This window comes from Dendrobates tinctorius, unplaced genomic scaffold, assembly GCF_039654945.1.
Source record: "Dendrobates tinctorius isolate UK_male_01 unplaced genomic scaffold, ASM3965494v1 ptg000372l, whole genome shotgun sequence".
NCBI classification, from domain to species: Eukaryota; Metazoa; Chordata; class Amphibia; order Anura; family Dendrobatidae; genus Dendrobates; species Dendrobates tinctorius.
The window spans coordinates 1,437,595-1,457,310 of record NW_027362038.1 but is presented as its reverse complement, the minus strand read 5'-3'; the positions used below and the strand labels follow the sequence as shown (position 1 = coordinate 1,457,310).

The following is a 19,716-nucleotide window of genomic DNA, read 5'->3' as shown; positions in this document are numbered from 1 at the left end:
ATGTGACTTTAGCCCCAAAATTGGCAGTGTAACAAATCCTTATTTCCCCACTGTAGTTTGTAGACTCCATATACAGATCCCTTAAGTGTGAAAAGAGCTGAATTCCCCACTTAAGTTATTGCATTTTGGAAATTGCCCCCACTGGGAATTTATCTCCAGGTAAAGGCACAATTGTGTCTCCATGGGGGTTGTGCTCACAGCCCAACATCGTCTGGCCTTCAAAGAAATGCCACCCCGCACCATTACTGACCACTGCCAAACCGGTCATGCTGAAGGATGTTGCAGGCAGCAGATCGCTCTCCACGGCGTCTCCAGACTCTGTCACGGCTGTCACATGTGCTCAGTGTGAACCTGCTTCCATCTGTGAAGAGCACAGGGCGCCAGTGGTGAATTTGCCAATCCCGGTGTTCTGTGGCAAATGCCAAGCGTCCTGTACGATGTTGGGCTGCGAGAACAACCCCCATCTGTGGACGTCGGGCCCTCAGACCATCCTCATGGAGTCAGTTTCTAACCGTCTGTGCAGACACATGCACATTTGTGGCCTGCTGAAGATCATTTTGCAGGGCTCTGGCAGTGTTCCTCCTGTTCCTCCTTGCTTAAAGGTTGAGGTAGCGGTCCTGCTGCTGGGTTGATGCCTTCATACGACCCCCTCCACATTTCCTGGTGTACTGGCCTGTCCCCTGGTAGTGCCTCCAGCCTCTGGACACTACGCTGACAGACACAGCAAACCTTCTTGCCACAGCTCGCATTGATGTGCCATCCTGGATGAGCTGCACTACCTGAGCCACTTGTGTGGGTTGTAGAGTCCGTCTCATGCTACCACAAGTGTGAAAGCACAACCAACATTCAAAAGTGACCAAAACATCAGCCAGACGCATTGGTACTGAGATGTGGTCTGTGGTCCCCACCTGCAGAACCACTCCTTTATTGAGGGTGTCTTGATAATTGCCAATAATTTCCATCTGTTGTCTATTCCAATTGCACAACAGCATGTGAAATTGATTGTCAGTCAGTGTTGCTTCCTAAGTGGACAGTTTGATTTCACAGAAGTTTGATTTACTTTGAGTTATATTCTGTTGTTTAAGTGTTCCCTTTATTTTTTTGAACCATGTATATAGATAGAGAGATAGATAAATAGATTTTTTTTCCATTATGTTGGAGGGCCCAATTCCAGCTATTGCTGTGGGACCTGTGATTTCTGTCTACTCCACTGTGTACAGGATAATAGAGTATAATAAAGTAGTTATGGAGGTGACGTAACTAACATTGTGCAGTGACTCTGCTTTCCATATAGTGATGGATATTTCTTGTTGCTGAAACTGATATATTTTCCCCCTTTAAACCTTTTTTAAACCCCTCTGATCAGTGCGATCATACAACATACAAGCCTCTGATGGCTCCGGTGGTGCCCTGTACTACTGTAGTGCCGTGTATCATCACTGCCTGTCAGTGTAATACTAACGGCCCCATACACATGAGATCAGAGTTGGCTGAACGGTCATTTGGCAGACGGCGATCTCTCCCGACTCCCCCATACACACAAATATTCCAGCTTCCCTGTGGTCTGTATGAGAGAGTCGCCTCCAGACTCCTCTAGAGGAGGATTATCTACAGGAAGAACAAACGGATTATCCTCTGAAATTCAGGATGTCAGATCCTTCTCTGCCCTAACATCATCTGTCGGGAGGCCCCCAAATACATTATATGGTCGGCCAAACCCCCCGAAATCAGAGCTTTCATGGAACTTTAGTCTAATGTGTATGGGGGGTTATAAGGTAACTTATTGGACGCTGCCTCTGGCCCGGCCTAATAGATCTTCATACATTGCAGCCCAGACCCCATTATTAGGCATGTAAGTATCGGAGTAACTAGGCCGCCCCATACTATCGAGTACTTGGAGGCGGGGGGCATTCAGCCAAACTCTGTCACACCTTCTTAGATGCCATGTTTGCTTTTCAGGGTTTTGTTGCAGCCTCACCTGTGCCGTCCCTGTGGTGTACGTCTATGTTCTGGGGCCCAAAAAGATTCATTTCTTTTAATAAATGTTTCACATTAAAATTTATAAAATGTGTCTTCTGCTTTTTACATATTTTTTTTCTTCTTACAAGAATTGTTGGAGCCAATTTTCATTAGAAACATTTTAATATCGGCTTTTTCTGGAGTTTTTCTTGTAATATAGGAAAGTCTAAGGCCAGAAATAATCCCCATAAATCACTGTACATGGAGACTTTGGGATCAGATCATTTCTGTCCGTTGTAATTGTGGAAACAAAAAATCTTTTCTAAAAGCCTCAAACTTCTGTGTGACTCAGAGCTGAGATCTAACGGGAGAGAAGATTCCAGTGCGGGGAAGACGGGAAACCTTCATATAGACGGCCGGTGGGGATGGAGTCAGTGACCGACTCTGGCCACATCTGTCTCTAGAGCCGCAGTAGAAGATGAAGATGTCGTCCTCATCATGAAGGAGTTATTTCTCATGTCGCGTGTAATGAATCTCTCCTGCAGTATTGCTAATGCCGATTCCAGTGTCGGTAATGAGACGAGAATTAGCTTTGTGGAAGATGAGTCTATGAGGAACGTGTTCAGCTGCCGACTCCGAGGAGGAAACTGCTTGTTGTCTGTGGCCTAAATATATAGGTTTTATTAGTAGATGTCAGGGGAGAAAACTAAACCCTGTAAGATAATAAATCTCCTCATATGTTTCCCTTATTATCTCCAGTAATTGTATTATTACACAGGATTCTTATGATGTTACATCGGATCATCTTCTTCTCATTCAGGTCTCTACAATATCGGATCCTCTCAGTGAAGATCTTCTACAAAAGAGAATTTTCCGGATTTACCCATCAAGGATGGATATGGACAGAGACAAGATGGTGGAGAGGATGTTACACCTCACCCTAGAGATCCTCTTCCATCTCACTGGAGAGGTGAGAGATTCTGATGACGTCACATTACATCATTCTTATCTATGGGAATAACAGATGGACAGAACTGGAGAGGTGAGGACTCTGGAAATGTCTGTAGTGAGATTTATTAATGTGTCTCTCCATAACCAGGATTACACAGTGGTGAGGAAGACCTCTAGTGATCGCTGTCAGGACCCTGTGTCTGAGGGATGGGGAAGACCCCTGAGCCCAATCACGGGGCCTCCACCTCACCCCCTGATCCATGAGGACATCAATGATCAGAAGATCCTAGAACTCACCTACAAGATGACTGAGCTGCTGACTGGAGAGGTGACACTGCTGGGAATGCTGGGACATTATACAATAACACTATGAAGGGATCGGGGGGATGACGGTATCATTGTATGTGTCAGGTTCCTATAAGGTGTCAGGATGTCGCTCTCTATTTCTCCATGGAGGAGTGGGCGTATTTAGAAGGACACAGCGATCTGTACAAGAACGTCATAATGGAGGTTCCCCAGCCCCTCACATCTCCAGGTAATAAATAGGACTAAATACACACGGTCTATAATTATCTGTATGTAGAGAATGAATTCAGTCCCTGTATGTGTTTCCTCCAGATCTATCCAGTAAGAGGACAACACCAGAGAGATGTCCCCGTCCTCTTCTTCCACAGGACTGTAAGCAAGAAGATCCCAATGTTCCTCAGGATCATCAGGTAGATGGAGAGAAGGTGTCAGGAGATCTCCCCTATGATGTGTAGACGGCTGTGAAGGTCTTGTGCTCAGTCTTGTTTTATCCACCAGTATTATATGTTTTATACTTGTGTAATGAGAGCGGTGGAGATGGCAGGATTACAGCTGATCATAGATGGGACTTCTCCATCTGTTAGTGACTTTTACAATATTTGTTTCAGGGTGAAGATCTGACCCATATTAATACTACAGAGACATATGTGAGGGGTGATGAGCGGTGTAAAGAGGAGATTCCCACATATGACTACCCAGGTGAGTAGTAACCACTGAATGCAGAGAAGTCACAGATTCCTCTCAGTCACCGGCTGTGGCTGCTTTATCGGTGGTGTAGTCCGGCCCTATTACCATGGTCACCACTTTGCCTCTAGACCACAACATTCTCCTCCACCTAAAACTGTTCAAATTTCTTTGGGCATTGAAAGCCCTTTTCTATAGAACTTACGACCTGGAGGATCCACCCACCCCCTGGGATTAGTGTGAGGGTGATCCCTTAAAGCGAGATCTATATGATTGCTTGTTCCTGACCCAATATAGGCTGAGTGCGCGCTTAAAGAGTCACACCGAACAGAGAGTTAGATGTCTACTCCTTTCTCAGTAAAGGCTTGCACACAACTGAAGTTTATTCTCAAGACAAAGAGACAGGAAATGGGTGTCACACAATCTTCTGAGTAGCCAGTGTCAGTCTATGATAGGTCCATTTCAGCTTCACTTCCATATTTGGTATCCAGTATCTCAGCTTCTGCGTTCCAAGGATTCCTTCCAGGGTGTTGCCTGAAGACACAGACGCCATCTTGGTACACCATATGTGAACTGACTTATATAAGGTTTAATAATTGATTTCATTAGCCATTCTCTCCTTCACATTAGGAGACGCTGACCGTTACCTGCCCAGATCTGTAACTATAAAGCCAAATGACAGCGTACGTAGAATGTGCTGACAAGATAGAAAATCACTTGAAGAAAAATCTTATGCTGGGCCTGTAAGAGAAAGCGGAGGGGAATGATGCTGTTGGCTTCCTAGATCCCTGAGATCTTATCGGATGACTCTTCTCTCCCTTCTGTGCTGCTGAATGTCTCATGGTCCCTACAAGACCAGGTCCAGTCTTTCTGGCCAAACTTCCCTTTTATGAGCGACAACAGTAAATGTGCAGTGAGGCCAAGTGTGGATTTCTGTCCAATAACAGCAGAGTTTCCCTTTATCCTGACTTTTCAATTTGTATTAAAACCAACTAACTTCATGGAGGATTGTGATAATCTACAGGACAAACATTCCGCCTGTGCCATGGTAGATCTCTAAGCTGTGCGTGGCTGATGGCTGTAATATACATTTATTCCCGCCTGCAGGATATGTGTTGGCTCCAGTCCTGGTGTCATGGAGTCACTCCACATCATAAATTACATTGTTTCTGATCCTAAGGAATTCAGATTACTGCACAATCTCTCCTGAAATGGGGAGCAATATTATTTTCTCTAATCTTCTGCTCAGGATCCATAGTAGCTCCAATGGTCCACCATAAATGAGGGCAACTCTGGTTTACTGTTGTGTAATCTGTATTTGTAGTTTTCAGTTAATGAGATTCTCGTGCTCTGGGGCGGGGCTGTGGGTGGGGCTGTGGGCGGGGCTTTATATGGTGCTCTGATTACATATTCATCTGTATTGGCTTATGACAGGTCGCTGACCCCTCACTGACCTGCCCCCCATTATTACACAATGCATATAATAGCATTGATATTATTGTTGATAATGCCTATAATATTGTGGCTATTGTGAGACTTAGAAAAAAATTACAGACAGCAAAATGACACCAGCGGCCCCTGTCCAGTAGCCTCTGTCGCATATAAATTTGTAGGACAATATGCGCTAGCAAGCTATCTGTCAGAAACAAATTAATAAATATAATTAGTCCAAAATTTTCCACCTCCACATTTATACCAGGAATGGCATTATAATTAGAGATGAATGGAGTAGCCAAATCCGAAGCCTCACATTTGGGAAATGCTACATCAAGAGGCAAAGCCCCTTGGACATTGGTGTGTGCCAATTCACGAGCACTAGGGACAGCGCTAGTACTGGGCATTGTTCCCGGAGTTGGAGACATTTCTCCAGAAGCGCTATTTTTCCTTCTTGTTGTACTGGTCCTTGTGTGTGAGGATGGACCAGAATCACTGCTCATTTCTGAGCTATCACTGTCGCTGCTACTAAAGCCCTCGAAATCCACATCACCATCTGACACTGCACTTTCTTCACTGTCAGAACATAAAAGTGCATAAGCCTCCTCTGCACTATAATACTGATGGGCCATTTTATTCATTTTAATTTATTTATTTTTTTCCAGAAAAAGAAAACTCTGACATGACTGATGTGACATGACCCAATTATTGGGGAGACAATTGAGAAAAGCCTAATTTTTTAGCCTAATCCTAACTTTAGCCTAACAGTAACCCTAATTATAGGAATAACCCTAACCTGCCTTATCTGTTTTTCTATTGACAAATGATGGACCTGAGTGGGGACTTGTTTTTTGTGAGATGAGAATTGGTATTATTTTTGCCTGCATAACATTGATTGGTTTCGTTTTATTCGATATTTGGGAGGCAGAATGAACAAACAGTTGGACACCACACACTACTGGTTCATCCAACAAGGTTTTCTATTAGACTGTGAGCTGTCATTGTCTTGGTAAATAATGGACAGTGTAAGTAGAAGTGTTCAAAAATATAAAACTCAAGGATATTTTATTTTAAAAAAAATGTTTTTTTATCTTAGCAGATGACTGTATCAGGAGATCAGAGGGACAGCTGATATCTTCAATTTTTAAATCTGATGATCTTGAGATCCTACAAGATACAACTGAAATGATTGCTATTACTCCAGATATATCATCAAACATTCACAGCAAAGATCTGTCATCTGATCCTATGAAACAGGTCCCATCTTCTGATTCATTACTGACTATTAAGGAAAATCAAAGTCACAAAAGAGACAATAAAAACCAAACTGCTCCTTTAGCAAAGAAGCCATTTTCATGTTCAGAATGTGGGAAATGTTTTGCACATAAATCACTGCTTGTTGCTCACCATAGAACTCACACAGGGGAGAAGCCTTTTTCATGTTCAGAATGTGGGAAATGTTTTAAAAAGAATGTGAGTCTTGATGAACACCATAGAGTTCACACAGGAGAGAAGCCTTTTTCCTGTTCAACATGTGGGAAATGTTTTGCACGTAAATCATTGCTTGTTACTCACCATAGAACTCACACAGGGGAGAAACCTTTTTCATGTTTAGAATGTGGGAAATGTTTTGCACAGAAATCACATTTTGTTACCCATCAGAGAACTCACACAGGGGAGAAACCTTTTTCATGTTTAGAATGTGGGAAATGTTTTGCACAGAAATCACATTTTGTTACCCATCAGAGAACTCACACAGGGGAGAAGCCTTTTTCATGTTCAGAATGTGGGAAATGTTTTAATGAGAAATCTCATTTTGTTACACACCATAGAACGCACACAGGGGAGAAGCCTTTTTCCTGTTCAGAATGTGGGAAATGTTTTAATGAGAAATCACAATTGGTTAATCACCATAGAACTCACACAGGGGAGAAGCCTTTTTCCTGTTCAGAATGTGGGAAATGTTTTAGCCGGAAAGTGATTCTTGTTGCTCACCATAGAACTCACACAGGGGAGAAGCTTTTTTCCTGTTCAGAATGTGGGAAATGTTTTAAAGAGAAATCACATTTGGTTGCTCACCATAGAACTCACACAGGGCAGAAGCCTCTTTCATGTTCAGAATGTGGGAAATGCTTTATCTGGAAAACAGATTTGGTTAATCACCATAGAACTCACACGGGGGGAGAAGCCTTTTAAATGTTCAGAATGTGGGAAATGTTTTAACTGGAAGCAAAATTTGGATGATCACCATAGAACTCACACAGGAGAGAAGCCTTTTTCATGCTCAGAATGTGGGAAATGTTTTAACCGGAGAGGGAATCTTGATGAACACCAAAGAACCCACACAGGAAAGAAGCCTTTTTCCTGTTCAGAATGTGGGAAATATTTTAACCGGAGAGCGCTTCTTGTTAGACATCAGAGCAGTCACACAGGGGAGAAGCCTTTTTAATTTTCTAAATGTGGGAAATATTTTACTTGGAAATCAACTGTTAATAAATATCAAAGACGTCACATAGGGGAGAAGCCTTTTTTATGTTCATAATGTTGGAATAGTTTTAACCAAAATTGAATCTTCTTAAATGGGTTGTCGCTTGTCATTCCTCATGTTTGCTTAAAAAAAGGATAAAACTAAACTTTATTAATTCCAAATGTATAACTATACCCATATTTCACGCCCTGAAGGGTAGTCAGTATGTGACCAATAGAAAAAGCATATACCCCACATCTCAGTATATAGAGTGAGGTGATGTATACACACTCACTCTCCAAGCCTCTAATTTCTACGGGTTTCATCATCCTCACCAAAGGCGACTCATCAGGAGACTATTTAATATTGACCTATATTCAAGCAAGACTAGACAAAAAAAACTAAAATCATGTATCATGTTATTCGAAACAGTCAGAAAACTAGCCCCATATTGGCAGATCCCAGACCTCAGACTATATACTGTGTAAGTTTATAAGCCCCTCCAGTGTCAGGAATAGATAGTATGTGAAAATACAGTATAATTCTTGTGTTTTTCTCCTATAGGGACTGCCCTAGTTTGGTAATGTAACTGCTGTTAATTAGTAGTGCAGACAAATTGTCCTAGACTAAACTCAGTCTTCAGACGGCCCAATATGTACCACTCAGGGAAAACTTACCTGCTCCAAAGATCATTAGCAGCTTCTAACTAATGGCCATGCTGCGGTCTGTCAGGGAATGAGTGCAATATCGTTATAAGGACTAGGGATATGTGCAGTCATAATGTCTGGGAGATCTGTGCCATTATTAAGTATGAATATGGAAATTATCTATGAAAGTAAAGTGTTCCCTGAGCGGTATAACATGCAAAACAAGCCGCGGAGACACCATCACATGTTTCTCAACGCAAGCAATGACTAGCCAGTTCTTTCCCCGGGAAGGAACAACCACGTGAAGGGCAGTCTCCTATGCCAAAACATGGTATCCACAGACAGCTGTTTCGGGGTATTGCCCCTCATCAGTGTGGCGTAGGAAACTGGCCAGTAGGAGCAATGCCTAGTAGAAGACTGTGAAAAATGAGGATGAATGAACTCATGGAGATCAACATCCAACACTGCGGAGACATCATCACATGTTTCTCAATGCAGTGATTCTAGAGCAATGCCCTCATCCCCTATGGGAAATATGTAAAACATGCAAAACACAAGCTGCGGAGACACCATCACATGTTTCTCAACGCAAGCAATGACTAGCCAGGTCTTTCCCCGGGAAGGAACAACCATGGGAAGGGCAGTCTCCAATGAAGGAAACCACCTATGCCAAAACATGGTATCCATCCACAGACAGCTGTTTCGGGGTATTGCCCCTCATCAGTGTGGAGTAGGAAACTTCCCGGGGAAAGACCTGGCTAGTCATTGCTTGCGTTGAGAAACATGTCATGGTGTCTCCGCGGCTTGTGTTTTGCATGTTTTACACATTTCCCATAAGGGATGGGGGCATTGCTCTAGAATCACTGCGTTGGAGAAACATGTGATGGTGTCTCCGCAGTGTTGGATGTTGATCTCCATGAGTTCATTCATCCTCATTTTTCCCTGAGCGGTATATACGGTATTTTCACATACTATCTATTCCTGATACTGGAGTGGCCTATAAACTTACAAAGTATATACACTGCTCAGAAAAATAAAGGGAACACTTAAACAACAGAATATAACTCCAAGTAAATCAAACTTCTGTAAAATCAAACTGTGCACTTAGGAAGAAAAACTGATTGACAATCAATTTCACATGCTTTGTGCAAATGGAATAGACAACAGATGGAAATTATTGGCAATTATCAAGACACCCTCAATAAAGGAGTGGTTCTGCAGGTGGGGACCACAGACCACATCTTAGTATCAATGCTTTCTGGCTGATGTTTTGGTCACTTTTGAATGTTGGTTGTGCTTTCACACTCGTGGTAACATGAGATGGACTCTACAACCCACACAAGTGGCTCAGGTAGTGCAGCTCATCCAGGATGGCACATCAATGCGAGCTGTGGCAAGAAGGTTTGCTGTGTCTGTCAGTATAGTGTCCAGAAGCTGAAGGCACTACCAGGAGACAGGCCAGTACACCAGGAGATGTGGAGGGTGCCGTAGGAGGGCAACAACCCAGCTGCAGGACTGTTACCTCAGCCTTTGTGCAAGGAGGAACAGGAGGAGCACTGCCAGAGCCCTGCAAAATGACCTCCAGCAGGCCACAAATGTGCATGTGTCTGCACAAATGGTTAAAAACCCACTCCATGAGGATGGTCTGAGTGCCCGACATCTACAGATGTTAAGTGTTCCCTTTATTTTTTGAGCAGGGTACTTTGCAGAGGTCATTTTCACACCTTCAGGAACCTTAAAGGGCCCTACCAGCTGTTTCCCTATGATTTAGGCCCAAAACTTGACTCCTCCACCTCCTTGCTGATGTCGCAGCCTTGTTGGGACATGGTGGCCATCCACCAACTATCCACTTCTCCATCCAGCTGGACCATCCAGAGTTGCTCGACACTCATCAGTAAACAAGACTGTTTGAAAATTAGTCTTCATGTATGTCTGGGCCCACTGCAACCGTTTCTGCTTGTGAGCACTGTTTAGGGGTGGCCGAATAGTAGGTTTATGCACCACAGCAAGCCTTTGAAGGATCCTACACCTTAAGGTTCCAGGGACTCCATAGGCACCAGCAGCTTCAAATATATGTTTGCTCGTTTGTAATAGCTAGCCGACCCCAAACTTCAAACTATATACTTTGTACATTTATAAGCCCCTCCAGTGTCAGGAATAGATAGTATGTGACCATACAGTCTATACCGCTCAGGGAACACTTACCTTTCAGAGATAATTTCAGTAGTCATACTAAATAATGGCACAGATCTCCCAGACATTATGACTGCACATATCCCTAGTCTTTATACCGATATTGCACTCATTCCCTGACAGACCGCAGCATGGCCATTAGTTAGAAGCTGCTAATGATCTTTGGAGCAGGTAAGTTTTCCCTGAGTGGTACATATTGGGCCGTCTGAAGACTGAGTTTAGTCTAGGACAATTTGTCTGCACTAGTAAATATCAGCTGTTACATTACCAAACTAGGGCAGTCCCTATAGGAGAAAACCCAAGAATTATACTGTAGTGTCACATACTATCTATTCCTGACACTGGAGGGGCTTATAAACTTACACAGTATATAGTTTGAGGTCTGGGATCTGCCAATATGGGGCTAGTTTTCTGACTGTTTCGGATAACATGATACATGATTTTTGGGTTCTCTTCGTCTAGTTCCGCTTGGATATACTTCAATATTAAATAGTCTCCTGATGAATGAATGAATCCAATGAATATTCATTTCTCTTAAGTAGCGGCACACATGATCGCCGGTAGCAGCAGGAAGCCAGTGGCTGACACTGCGTGCTACTGAAGAGCAATGAATACTCTCCGTGATCTCCGATGAACCGTCCCAGTGAGTACTCCAGCTCCTGTGCTCTGCTTGTGAGCAATGCATGACGTCCCTGCCATGTGCTGCTTACAATCATAAAGCAGTTGCTGGCACCGGAGCAGGATGCTGTGAGGGAGCGCTGGGTAGGTAAGTGTAAATTTTTTAATGTTTTCTCGTGGGGCCATGTATGCGAGGATGGGGGTGGAGGCAATAGGGATGGGGCCCTACATACTAGGATGAGATGGGGGCCCTGCATACCAGGATAGGAATGGGGCTATCATACTAGGATGAGATGGGGAACCCGGAATACCAGGATAGGGATGGGGCCATGCATACTAGTATAAGGATGAGGGTGATCATTCCTGCCAGGATAGGGATGAGGGGGCCATGTGTATCAGGATGGGGATGAGGGGACCATATATGCTAAGATAGGGCATACTGTATTAAGTACAGAATTGACCACATTTTTTGCTTTATTTTTTTTCCCCTAATTTCCCGCTCTAGAACCTACGAGCGTCTTATAGTCCAAAAAATACGGTATATATATCTTTTTTTTTTCTCAGGGAACTCATTCCTCATGTTTGGCCTCATTAACCCCTTTCCTTCATTGGACGTAATATTCCGTCCATGTGCCCTGGGCCCTAATTACCATGGACGGAATATTACGTCATAGCGATAAGCGGCGCCCACGTGGTGAGCGCCGCTTATCGCGGCTGGGTGTCAGCTAATTATCATAGCTGACACCTGGCACAATGTGTCAGGGGCGGTCACGGACCGCCCCCGACACGTTAACCCCTTGTACACCGCGATCAAACACGATAGCGGTGTACCGGGGGTTAAAGGGAAGCATCGGCAGGGAGGGGGCTTCCGTGCTTCCCTGAGACCCCCACGGCAGCGCAATGTGCAGCGCTGCTACGGGGGTCTCCTTTCCTGCAGGTCCCCGGATCCAATATGGCGGCGGGGACCTCCGAGGGCCTGCAGGAAGCTGGATTCCTCAGTGCCTGCAAAGCGCATGCAAGGAGGAAATCTGCACACTGCCTGTGACAGATCGCTGATGCCCCCCTGGGACATTGTAGTAAAGTAAAAAAAAAAAAAAAAGTGTAAAAATAATTTTAAAAAAATTACACGTTTGGTATCGCCGCGTCTGTAACGACCTGCCCTATAAAACTGTCCCATTAGTTAACCCCTTAAGCAAACCTCTTAAAAAATAAAAATAAAAAATGAAGCAAAAAATAATGATTTATTATCATACCGTCGAACAAAAAGTGCAATAACACGCGATCAAAAAGACGCATATAAATATCCATGGTACCGCTGAAAATGTCATCTTGTCCCGCAAAAAAACGAGCCACCATACAGCATCATCAGCAAAAAAATAAAAAAGTTATAGCTCGCAGAATAAAGCGATGCAAAAATAATTATTTTTTATATAAAATTGTTTTCATTGCATAAAACCGCCAAAACATAAAAAAGCGACATAAATGGGGTATCGCTGTAACCGTACTGACCCGAAGAAGAAGACTGCTTTATCAATTTTATCGCACGCGGAACGGCGTAAACGCACCACCCAAAAGAAATTCATGAAACGCTGGTTTTTGTAAATTCTGCGTCCCAAAAAACAAAATTAAAAGCGATCAAAAAATGTCACATGCCCGAAAATGGTACCAATAAAAATGTCAACTCGTCCCGCAAAAAATAAGACCTCACATGACTCAGTGGGTCAAAATATGGACAAATTATAGCTCTCAATATGTGGTGATGCAAAAACTATTTTTACAATAAAAAGCGTCTTTTAGCGTGCGACAGCCGCCAAACATAAAACCCGCCATAAATAGTAAATCAAACCCCCCGTTATCACCCCCTTAGTTAGGGAAATATAATAAAATTAAAAGAAAATGTATTTATTTCCATTTTCCCATTAGGGTTAGGGCTAGGGTTAGGGTTAGGGCTAGGGTTAGGGTTAGGGGTGTGTTGGGGTTAGGGTTGGAGTTAGAATTGGGGGTTTCCACTGTTTGGGCACATCAGGGGCTCTCCAAAGGCAACATGGCGTCTGATCTCAATTCCAGCCAAAATCGTCAAATGGCGCTGCTTCCCTTCCGAGCTCTGCCATGTGCCCAAATAGTGGTCTACCCCCACATATGGGGTATCAGCGTACTCAGGACAAATTGCACAATAACTTTTAGGGTCCTGTTACCCTTGGGAGAATAAAAATTGGGGGTGAAAAGATCATTTTGTGGAAAAATATGATTTTTTAATTGTACTGCTCTACGTTATAAACTTCTGTGAAGCCCTTGTGGGTTCAAAGTTCTCACCACATATCCAGATAAGTTCCTTGGGGGTCTAGTTTCCAAAATGGGGTCACTTGTGGGGGGTTTCCACTGTTTAGGTACATCAGGGGCTCTCCAAACGTGACATGGCGTCCAATCTGAATTCCAGCCAATTTTGAATTGTAGTAAATATAGTAAAATTAAAAAAAATAGTAAAATTAAAAGTCAAACGGCGCTCCTTCCCTTCTGAGCTCTGCCATGCGTCGAAACTGGTTCCCCCCCACATATCAGGTATCAGCGTACTCAGGACAAATTGCACAATAATTTTTGCAGTCCCATTTCTCCTGTTACCCTTGGTAAAATAAAAAAAATTGAACCTGAACTATTTTTTTTGTGAAAAAAAGTTAAATGTTCATTTTTTTTAAATATTCAAAAAATTCCTGTGAAGCACTTGAAGGGTTAATAAACTCCTTGAATGTGGTTTTGAGCACCTCAAGGGGTGCAGTTTTTAGAATGGTGTCACTTTTGGGTATTTTCTATTATATAGACCCTTCAAAGTGACTTCAAATGTGATGTGGTCCGTAAAAATAAAATGGTGTTGCAAAAATGAGAAATCGCTGGTCAACTTTTAACCCTTATAACTTCCTAACAAAAAAAAATTTTGGTTCCAAAATTGTGCTGATGTAAAGTAAATATGTGGGAAATGTTACTGAGGGTGGTTTCACATTAGCGCTTTTTAAGCGCACGCACGGCCGGGGGTAGCTCCGCCCCCGAGCCGGCTCTCTGCCCGGCATGCCCGCCCCTTGCTTGTAGCGCCGCCTCCTAGCGCACAGCGGCGCCTGCGATCAGCGCACCCTATCTTTAGCATAGGGTGCGCAGATCGTGCGCAGGCCGTGCGCTAGTTGCGCTTTGACCTGCGCTGCGCACTTTTGACTGTGCGCCGTGCGCCAAAATCAAACTTTTCGGATTTTGGCGCGCACGGCGCACCGTCAAAAGGACAGTGGTCAGAATTGTAAAAATTGGCCCGGGAGTTAACGTGCAAACCACCCTTGGTAGTGAAGGGGTTAAAATAAAAACACTCATACTCCGCTGGCGTGCCGTCTCTAGTTCAGCGGTGTTGAGACTCACTGTCCCGGGGCTTATGTGAGGTTCTCACATCACACGAGCCCTGCACCCAATCAGCGGCAGCTTCACTGTTCCTGCCTTCGGACGTATTGAACATGAACAGGAAGCCAGGGCTGCGGCTGCTCTCTGACGGCCTCATGATGCTTGATTTGTCCGAAGGTGGGGACAGTGACGTCAGCGCTGATTGGGCACAGGGCTCACATGACGTAAAAACCTCAAAAGAGACCCAAGAACACAAGTGCCAACACCACTGAAACGGTGCCAGCATGGGAGGTTTGTATAAGTGTTTTTATTTTAACAGGACCAAACATGAGGAATGAGAAGGGGTTGTCCAACTAGTTGTCAAACTTTTTATCAAAAATCCCACACAGGGAAAAGTCATTATTATACCTAGAGTGTGAGAAATGAATTACAGGAAAATCGTATTTTGTGGGCCATCAACTCAGACGAGGAGAACCTATATATATATTATTCACAAATTGTACAAAAACATGATGCACGCGGCGTGTGTTCAAGGGTGGAATATTATATGGGAGTTTTATAGGATAAGTTCAAGGTGAGAATATTATATGGGAGTTTTATAGGATAAATTCAAGGTGAGAATATTATATGGGAGTTTTATAGGATAAACCAAATACCAACAGAAAATAAACGACCCAAAACAAACATTTATCAGTAAAAATATCCTCTTTATTAGGTTAAGTATAAAACAATTGCTCCATTTTCCGATACCCGTCGCATCTCCATTTTTCATGATCTTGGGTTGGGTGAGGGATTATTTTTTGTGTGCCGAGCTGACGTTTTTAATGAATACCATTTGGATGCAGATACGATCTTTTCATCGCCCGTTATTGTATTTTAAAGCAATGCTGCAGCGATCAAAAAAACGTAATCCTGGCGTTTTGGCTTTTTCTCATTACGCTGTTTAGCGATCGGTTTAATTCTTTTTTTAAATTGATAGATAAAGCAATTCTGAACGCGGTGATACCAAATATGTTTATGTTTTATTTTCTTTGTATTGTTTTAGTTTGAATGGGGCGAAAGGGGGTGATTTGAACTTTTATTTTTTTTTATATTTTTAAAAACACTTTTTTCTTTTTTTGACATTGTGAAGACATACAGCATTGTATCTTAATTAACCAGATGACTATTTTTTAGCAAATGAAGAATAATAGAATGTTATCTGTATGTTGGCTTTCAAATTTAAGTGTTGATTTTTGGTTGGTCAAGAAAACAGACTTTTGTTTGTGTAAGCCGGTAATATTGACTTTTATCGTTCCCTTATCCTTGATCACTGGTGATGTTTGCTGATATGCCAATTATGCATTGTGTTATGGAGCCAGTTTGTTGACTTCTAAAGCAGAGAGGGAAAAACTATGCAAATAATTTAAATAATCAAGTAATGCTATAATAATCTCATCTCCATTCTTACCCTTTATGTAAATATTGAATGGGGGATGCTTGTTTAGTCTAAAAATAGGTTACAGGCCTCTGTATAAAGAGACTGAGAGAGAAACAGCCAGAGAGATTCTGCCAAGACATCCATACATCCCAAAAGGACCAGAGACAGGACAGCAGCCATTTTATATCATGGCTTCATTATGAAGGACACTGATCTATCATTCTATAGGAAACAACCTAGGGGTTTTCAGCTTTAGCTGGAAGAATACAGATCTGCTCCATTGACCATCACTGATCCATGGATATGTTTGGAGAAGCCAGGTTGTGATCCTCAGATCAACTGGCCTTGTACCTTGTATGGACTCAATGGACTGTCATCTTCCTACACTTGTTGTTACCTCCTCTCTGTGTGCGGGCCACAGGTGGAGTAGTCGACACTGGAAGATGAAGCCAGGTTGTGATCCTCGGATCAACTGGCCTTGTATGGACTGTCATCTTCCTACGCTTGTCATTACCTCCTCTGTGTGTGTGCCACAGCTGGGGTAGTGACTCTGGAAGATCTGAAGTCACAGCTGCTATTATCCCGGCGGGTCAGTGGAAGGGCGAGACTCTGTAATGTGCCCCATCTTGGGTGCTGTGCTGGGACTGTTCTATGTGTTATCTGCCTGTTTTGTGGTACAATAAAGCATTGCCCACACTGTGTTACCCTCACCCTGTGTTGTCTGAGTAGCGTTTTGCCCATGTTAAAAGGAGAGTAGGAGTTTGGTCCATGCGTTTTCGGTTAGTGGGCGGCACTCGTAGCAATCCGGCCAACCCATCGGTGACCCACAATCATGTGACAGGGTCACTGATGGGTGGGATTTCCAGCGTGCTTGCTGACATGTGCCAGAAAAGATGTGGGCTCAGCACTGGCGGCACATCAAAGGGAGAGAGTCCGACATCCGCATACATTTACCCCTGAAGTCAGAAAGGGGTTAAAGGGGGTTGTTTTTACAGAGACAGACGTGGTAATCAATCATGTATACATACAGATAATTACAGAAATACACAGCTTCTAATGGTAAATAGTATAGAGTTACCACAAGAAAATATAATTTGTGTAAACCATGTGTAGATATAAAAATTCAGGCAAATGTAGCTCCATCTAGTGGCCATGTGCAAAAGTGCCATCATAGAGTAACATGTATCCTAAGAGAGTGTCACTATCAAGGGGGAAATGAGATTAAAGGGAAGGTGCCGTGATTTTTGATAATTTATTGCAAAAATGAAAATTATGTAAAAAGATGTTTTCACCTAAGCTTGTTTCTTACTGTTTTAGTGCAGCCACTGGGGGCTGACATTTTACCTTGCAGGTCTGTAATGGATGCTGAACGACACTTTTCATCCTCAAATACGGCAGTCCCTGGGCATAGGAGACAGCAGTCGGACGCCGACCCTATCTCTAACATTGCAGCGGCATCATCTGTGAACTGGGCATGCCTCTGTTGGCTGCTCAATTCACAGCCATAGGTGTGGGTAGGCGCCATTTTATTAGATACCAGTGCTATCTGCTGAGCTCCATTTACACTCTATCGCTAGCCCTATTATGCCGGATGTTGTACTGTTCACTTCCAGCATAACAGGTCTCGGATGGTCACGCTGCGCATACCGGAGGAGCTGCAGGAGATCAGGACAGGACACCAGACGAGCTCCTAGAGTCCCAACGAGCAGCTGCCTTCTGTAGACCCGACGAGCTGCTGTCAGCTGTAGACCCGACGAGCAGCTGCTTGCCAGAGACCCGATGATCTGCTGCCTGCAGTAGATCCAACGATCTGCTGCCTGCTGGAGACCTGATGAGCTGCTGCCTGCTGGAGACCTGATGAGCTGCTGCCTGTTGTCTGCTGTAGACTCGACGAGCTGCTGTCTGCTGTAGACCCGATGAGCTGCTGCCTGCTGTCTGCTGGAGACCCGATGAACTGCGGGAGACAGGACAACCTGCTGTATACCAGGGGTGCTATAGCGATGACAGAAGTGGGGTTGTGACATCATCCATTGCTAGTGTTATCAGGGCTGCAGAGGTGAGGGGTCTGGAATACTGCTTTTTGTACAGAGGCAAAAATATGAGAGGTGGTTGATGGTATGTGTCAGGGGGAAGTAGCATATGGAGGTTGTGCATGGCATATACAGGGTGAGCTGGCATATGGAGGTTGTGCGTGGCATATACCTGGGTGAGCTGGCATGTGGAGGTTGTATGTGGCATATACAGAGGGAGCTGGCATATGGAGGTTGTGCATGGTAGACTGCTCAGTGCATGTGAAGACAGGAGCTGCCGGTACTGAGACACAGAGCTGTTGTGAGCTCATCTGTTCATTCATCTTTTGTGTCCAAGGATTTCCCTCTTCTGGTGAAGAAAGGTAGTGAGGCTGATTACCAAACACCTGATCAGGTGGATGGTGACTGGGTAGCAGAAACTTCTGACTGGAAATAAGGCTGCCGACGCCCTTCTGAGTCGCTGGTGATTTCTCTGCTGGATTCTTGGAGACCAGTCTGATTCCTGCTTCCCAAAGATAAGTTTTTGCTCTGCTATTGAACTTATTGGTTTTGGTTTCTTTACCTTATTTTTTGGAGTTCAGCCATCCCCAGCCTGGGGTGTGCTGGATTCTTTTTCCTTGATCAGTGTTCTCTTTTGCTCTGCTTCCAGAATATTCTGAGTGCTGATATAGGGTTTGAAGTCTAGTGACTTCAGGGTCCTTTTTGCTTATCAGTTGTGTTGGAAATATTTTTTAGCAGGGTTTTCTCGGATTGCAGACAGCAGCTTTTCTATCCTGTCCTTTTTAGTTAGCTTGAGCCCCATCGTTTGCTCAACCTATCTTTCTATCGGTGTTAGTGTTTTCATCTTGCTTCACCGTCATTATATGTTGGGGGCTGCCTGTTGCTTTGGGGTCTGCTCTGGGGCAGTCAGTTTTTCCCTTTTCTCTCTTTAGGCTTATGTAGATCTCCGGCTGTGACGAGGTGTCTAGGATCACCATAGGAACACTCCACGGCTACTGCTGGTTGTGTGATAGGATTAGGGGTCTGCAATCCACTAGTTTCCAACCTCTCTGATTTTCTGGGCTGAGCTTGTGTTTTGTTTTTTCCTCCTCGGTGACTCAATCATAACAGAATCACCAGCCATACCGCAGATTCTAGTGTACTCAAAAGCAGGAAGGAATTGTTTAAAAAAGAAAAAAAAAAGGGAAAGGAAAAAAAAAGGTGTCAGAATTTTTTTTTTTGTGTATATTTTTTCCTCTTTTTCTCTGAGGCCGTAGGAGGATGATGGAGTTTAAGCAATTGTCTGATCGTGTGGAGCAGCTTGCTGCTGAGGTGTGGGGAATTTCCGCCTATCTTGCTCGTTCACACGCTGCTGAACCAAAAATCCCCACTCCTGATGTGTTTTTTGGGGATCGGTTTAAATTTTTGAATTTTAAGAATAATTGTAAATTACTTCTTGCCTTGAAGCCTAACTCATCGGGGAGCTCTGCGCAGCAGGTTAAAATTGTCATCTCCTTGCTGCGCGGCGATCCCCAGGATTGGGCGTTTTCTTTAGTACCAGATGATCCTATTCTAACTAATGTGGACACATTTTTTCAGGCCTTGGGGTTGTTGTATGATGAACCTAATGCGATTGATCAAGCTGAAAAGACC

The 19,716-nt window shown here is 43.7% G+C and overlaps 1 protein-coding gene across 1 annotated transcript in view; it reads left to right on the top strand.

Moving 5' to 3' along the window:
- Positions 1-418: 418 nt before the first annotated feature.
- LOC141075801 (uncharacterized) overlaps positions 419-19,716 on the top strand; it is a 44,953-nt gene continuing 25,655 nt past the window's right edge. The window contains exons 1-5 of the mRNA XM_073562945.1: positions 419-472; positions 3,059-3,238; positions 3,322-3,445; positions 3,529-3,626; positions 3,825-3,915. Of these exons, the coding sequence (XP_073419046.1) occupies positions 419-472; positions 3,059-3,238; positions 3,322-3,445; positions 3,529-3,626; positions 3,825-3,915 (547 nt within the window). The remainder of the gene's footprint in view (positions 473-3,058; positions 3,239-3,321; positions 3,446-3,528; positions 3,627-3,824; positions 3,916-19,716) is intronic.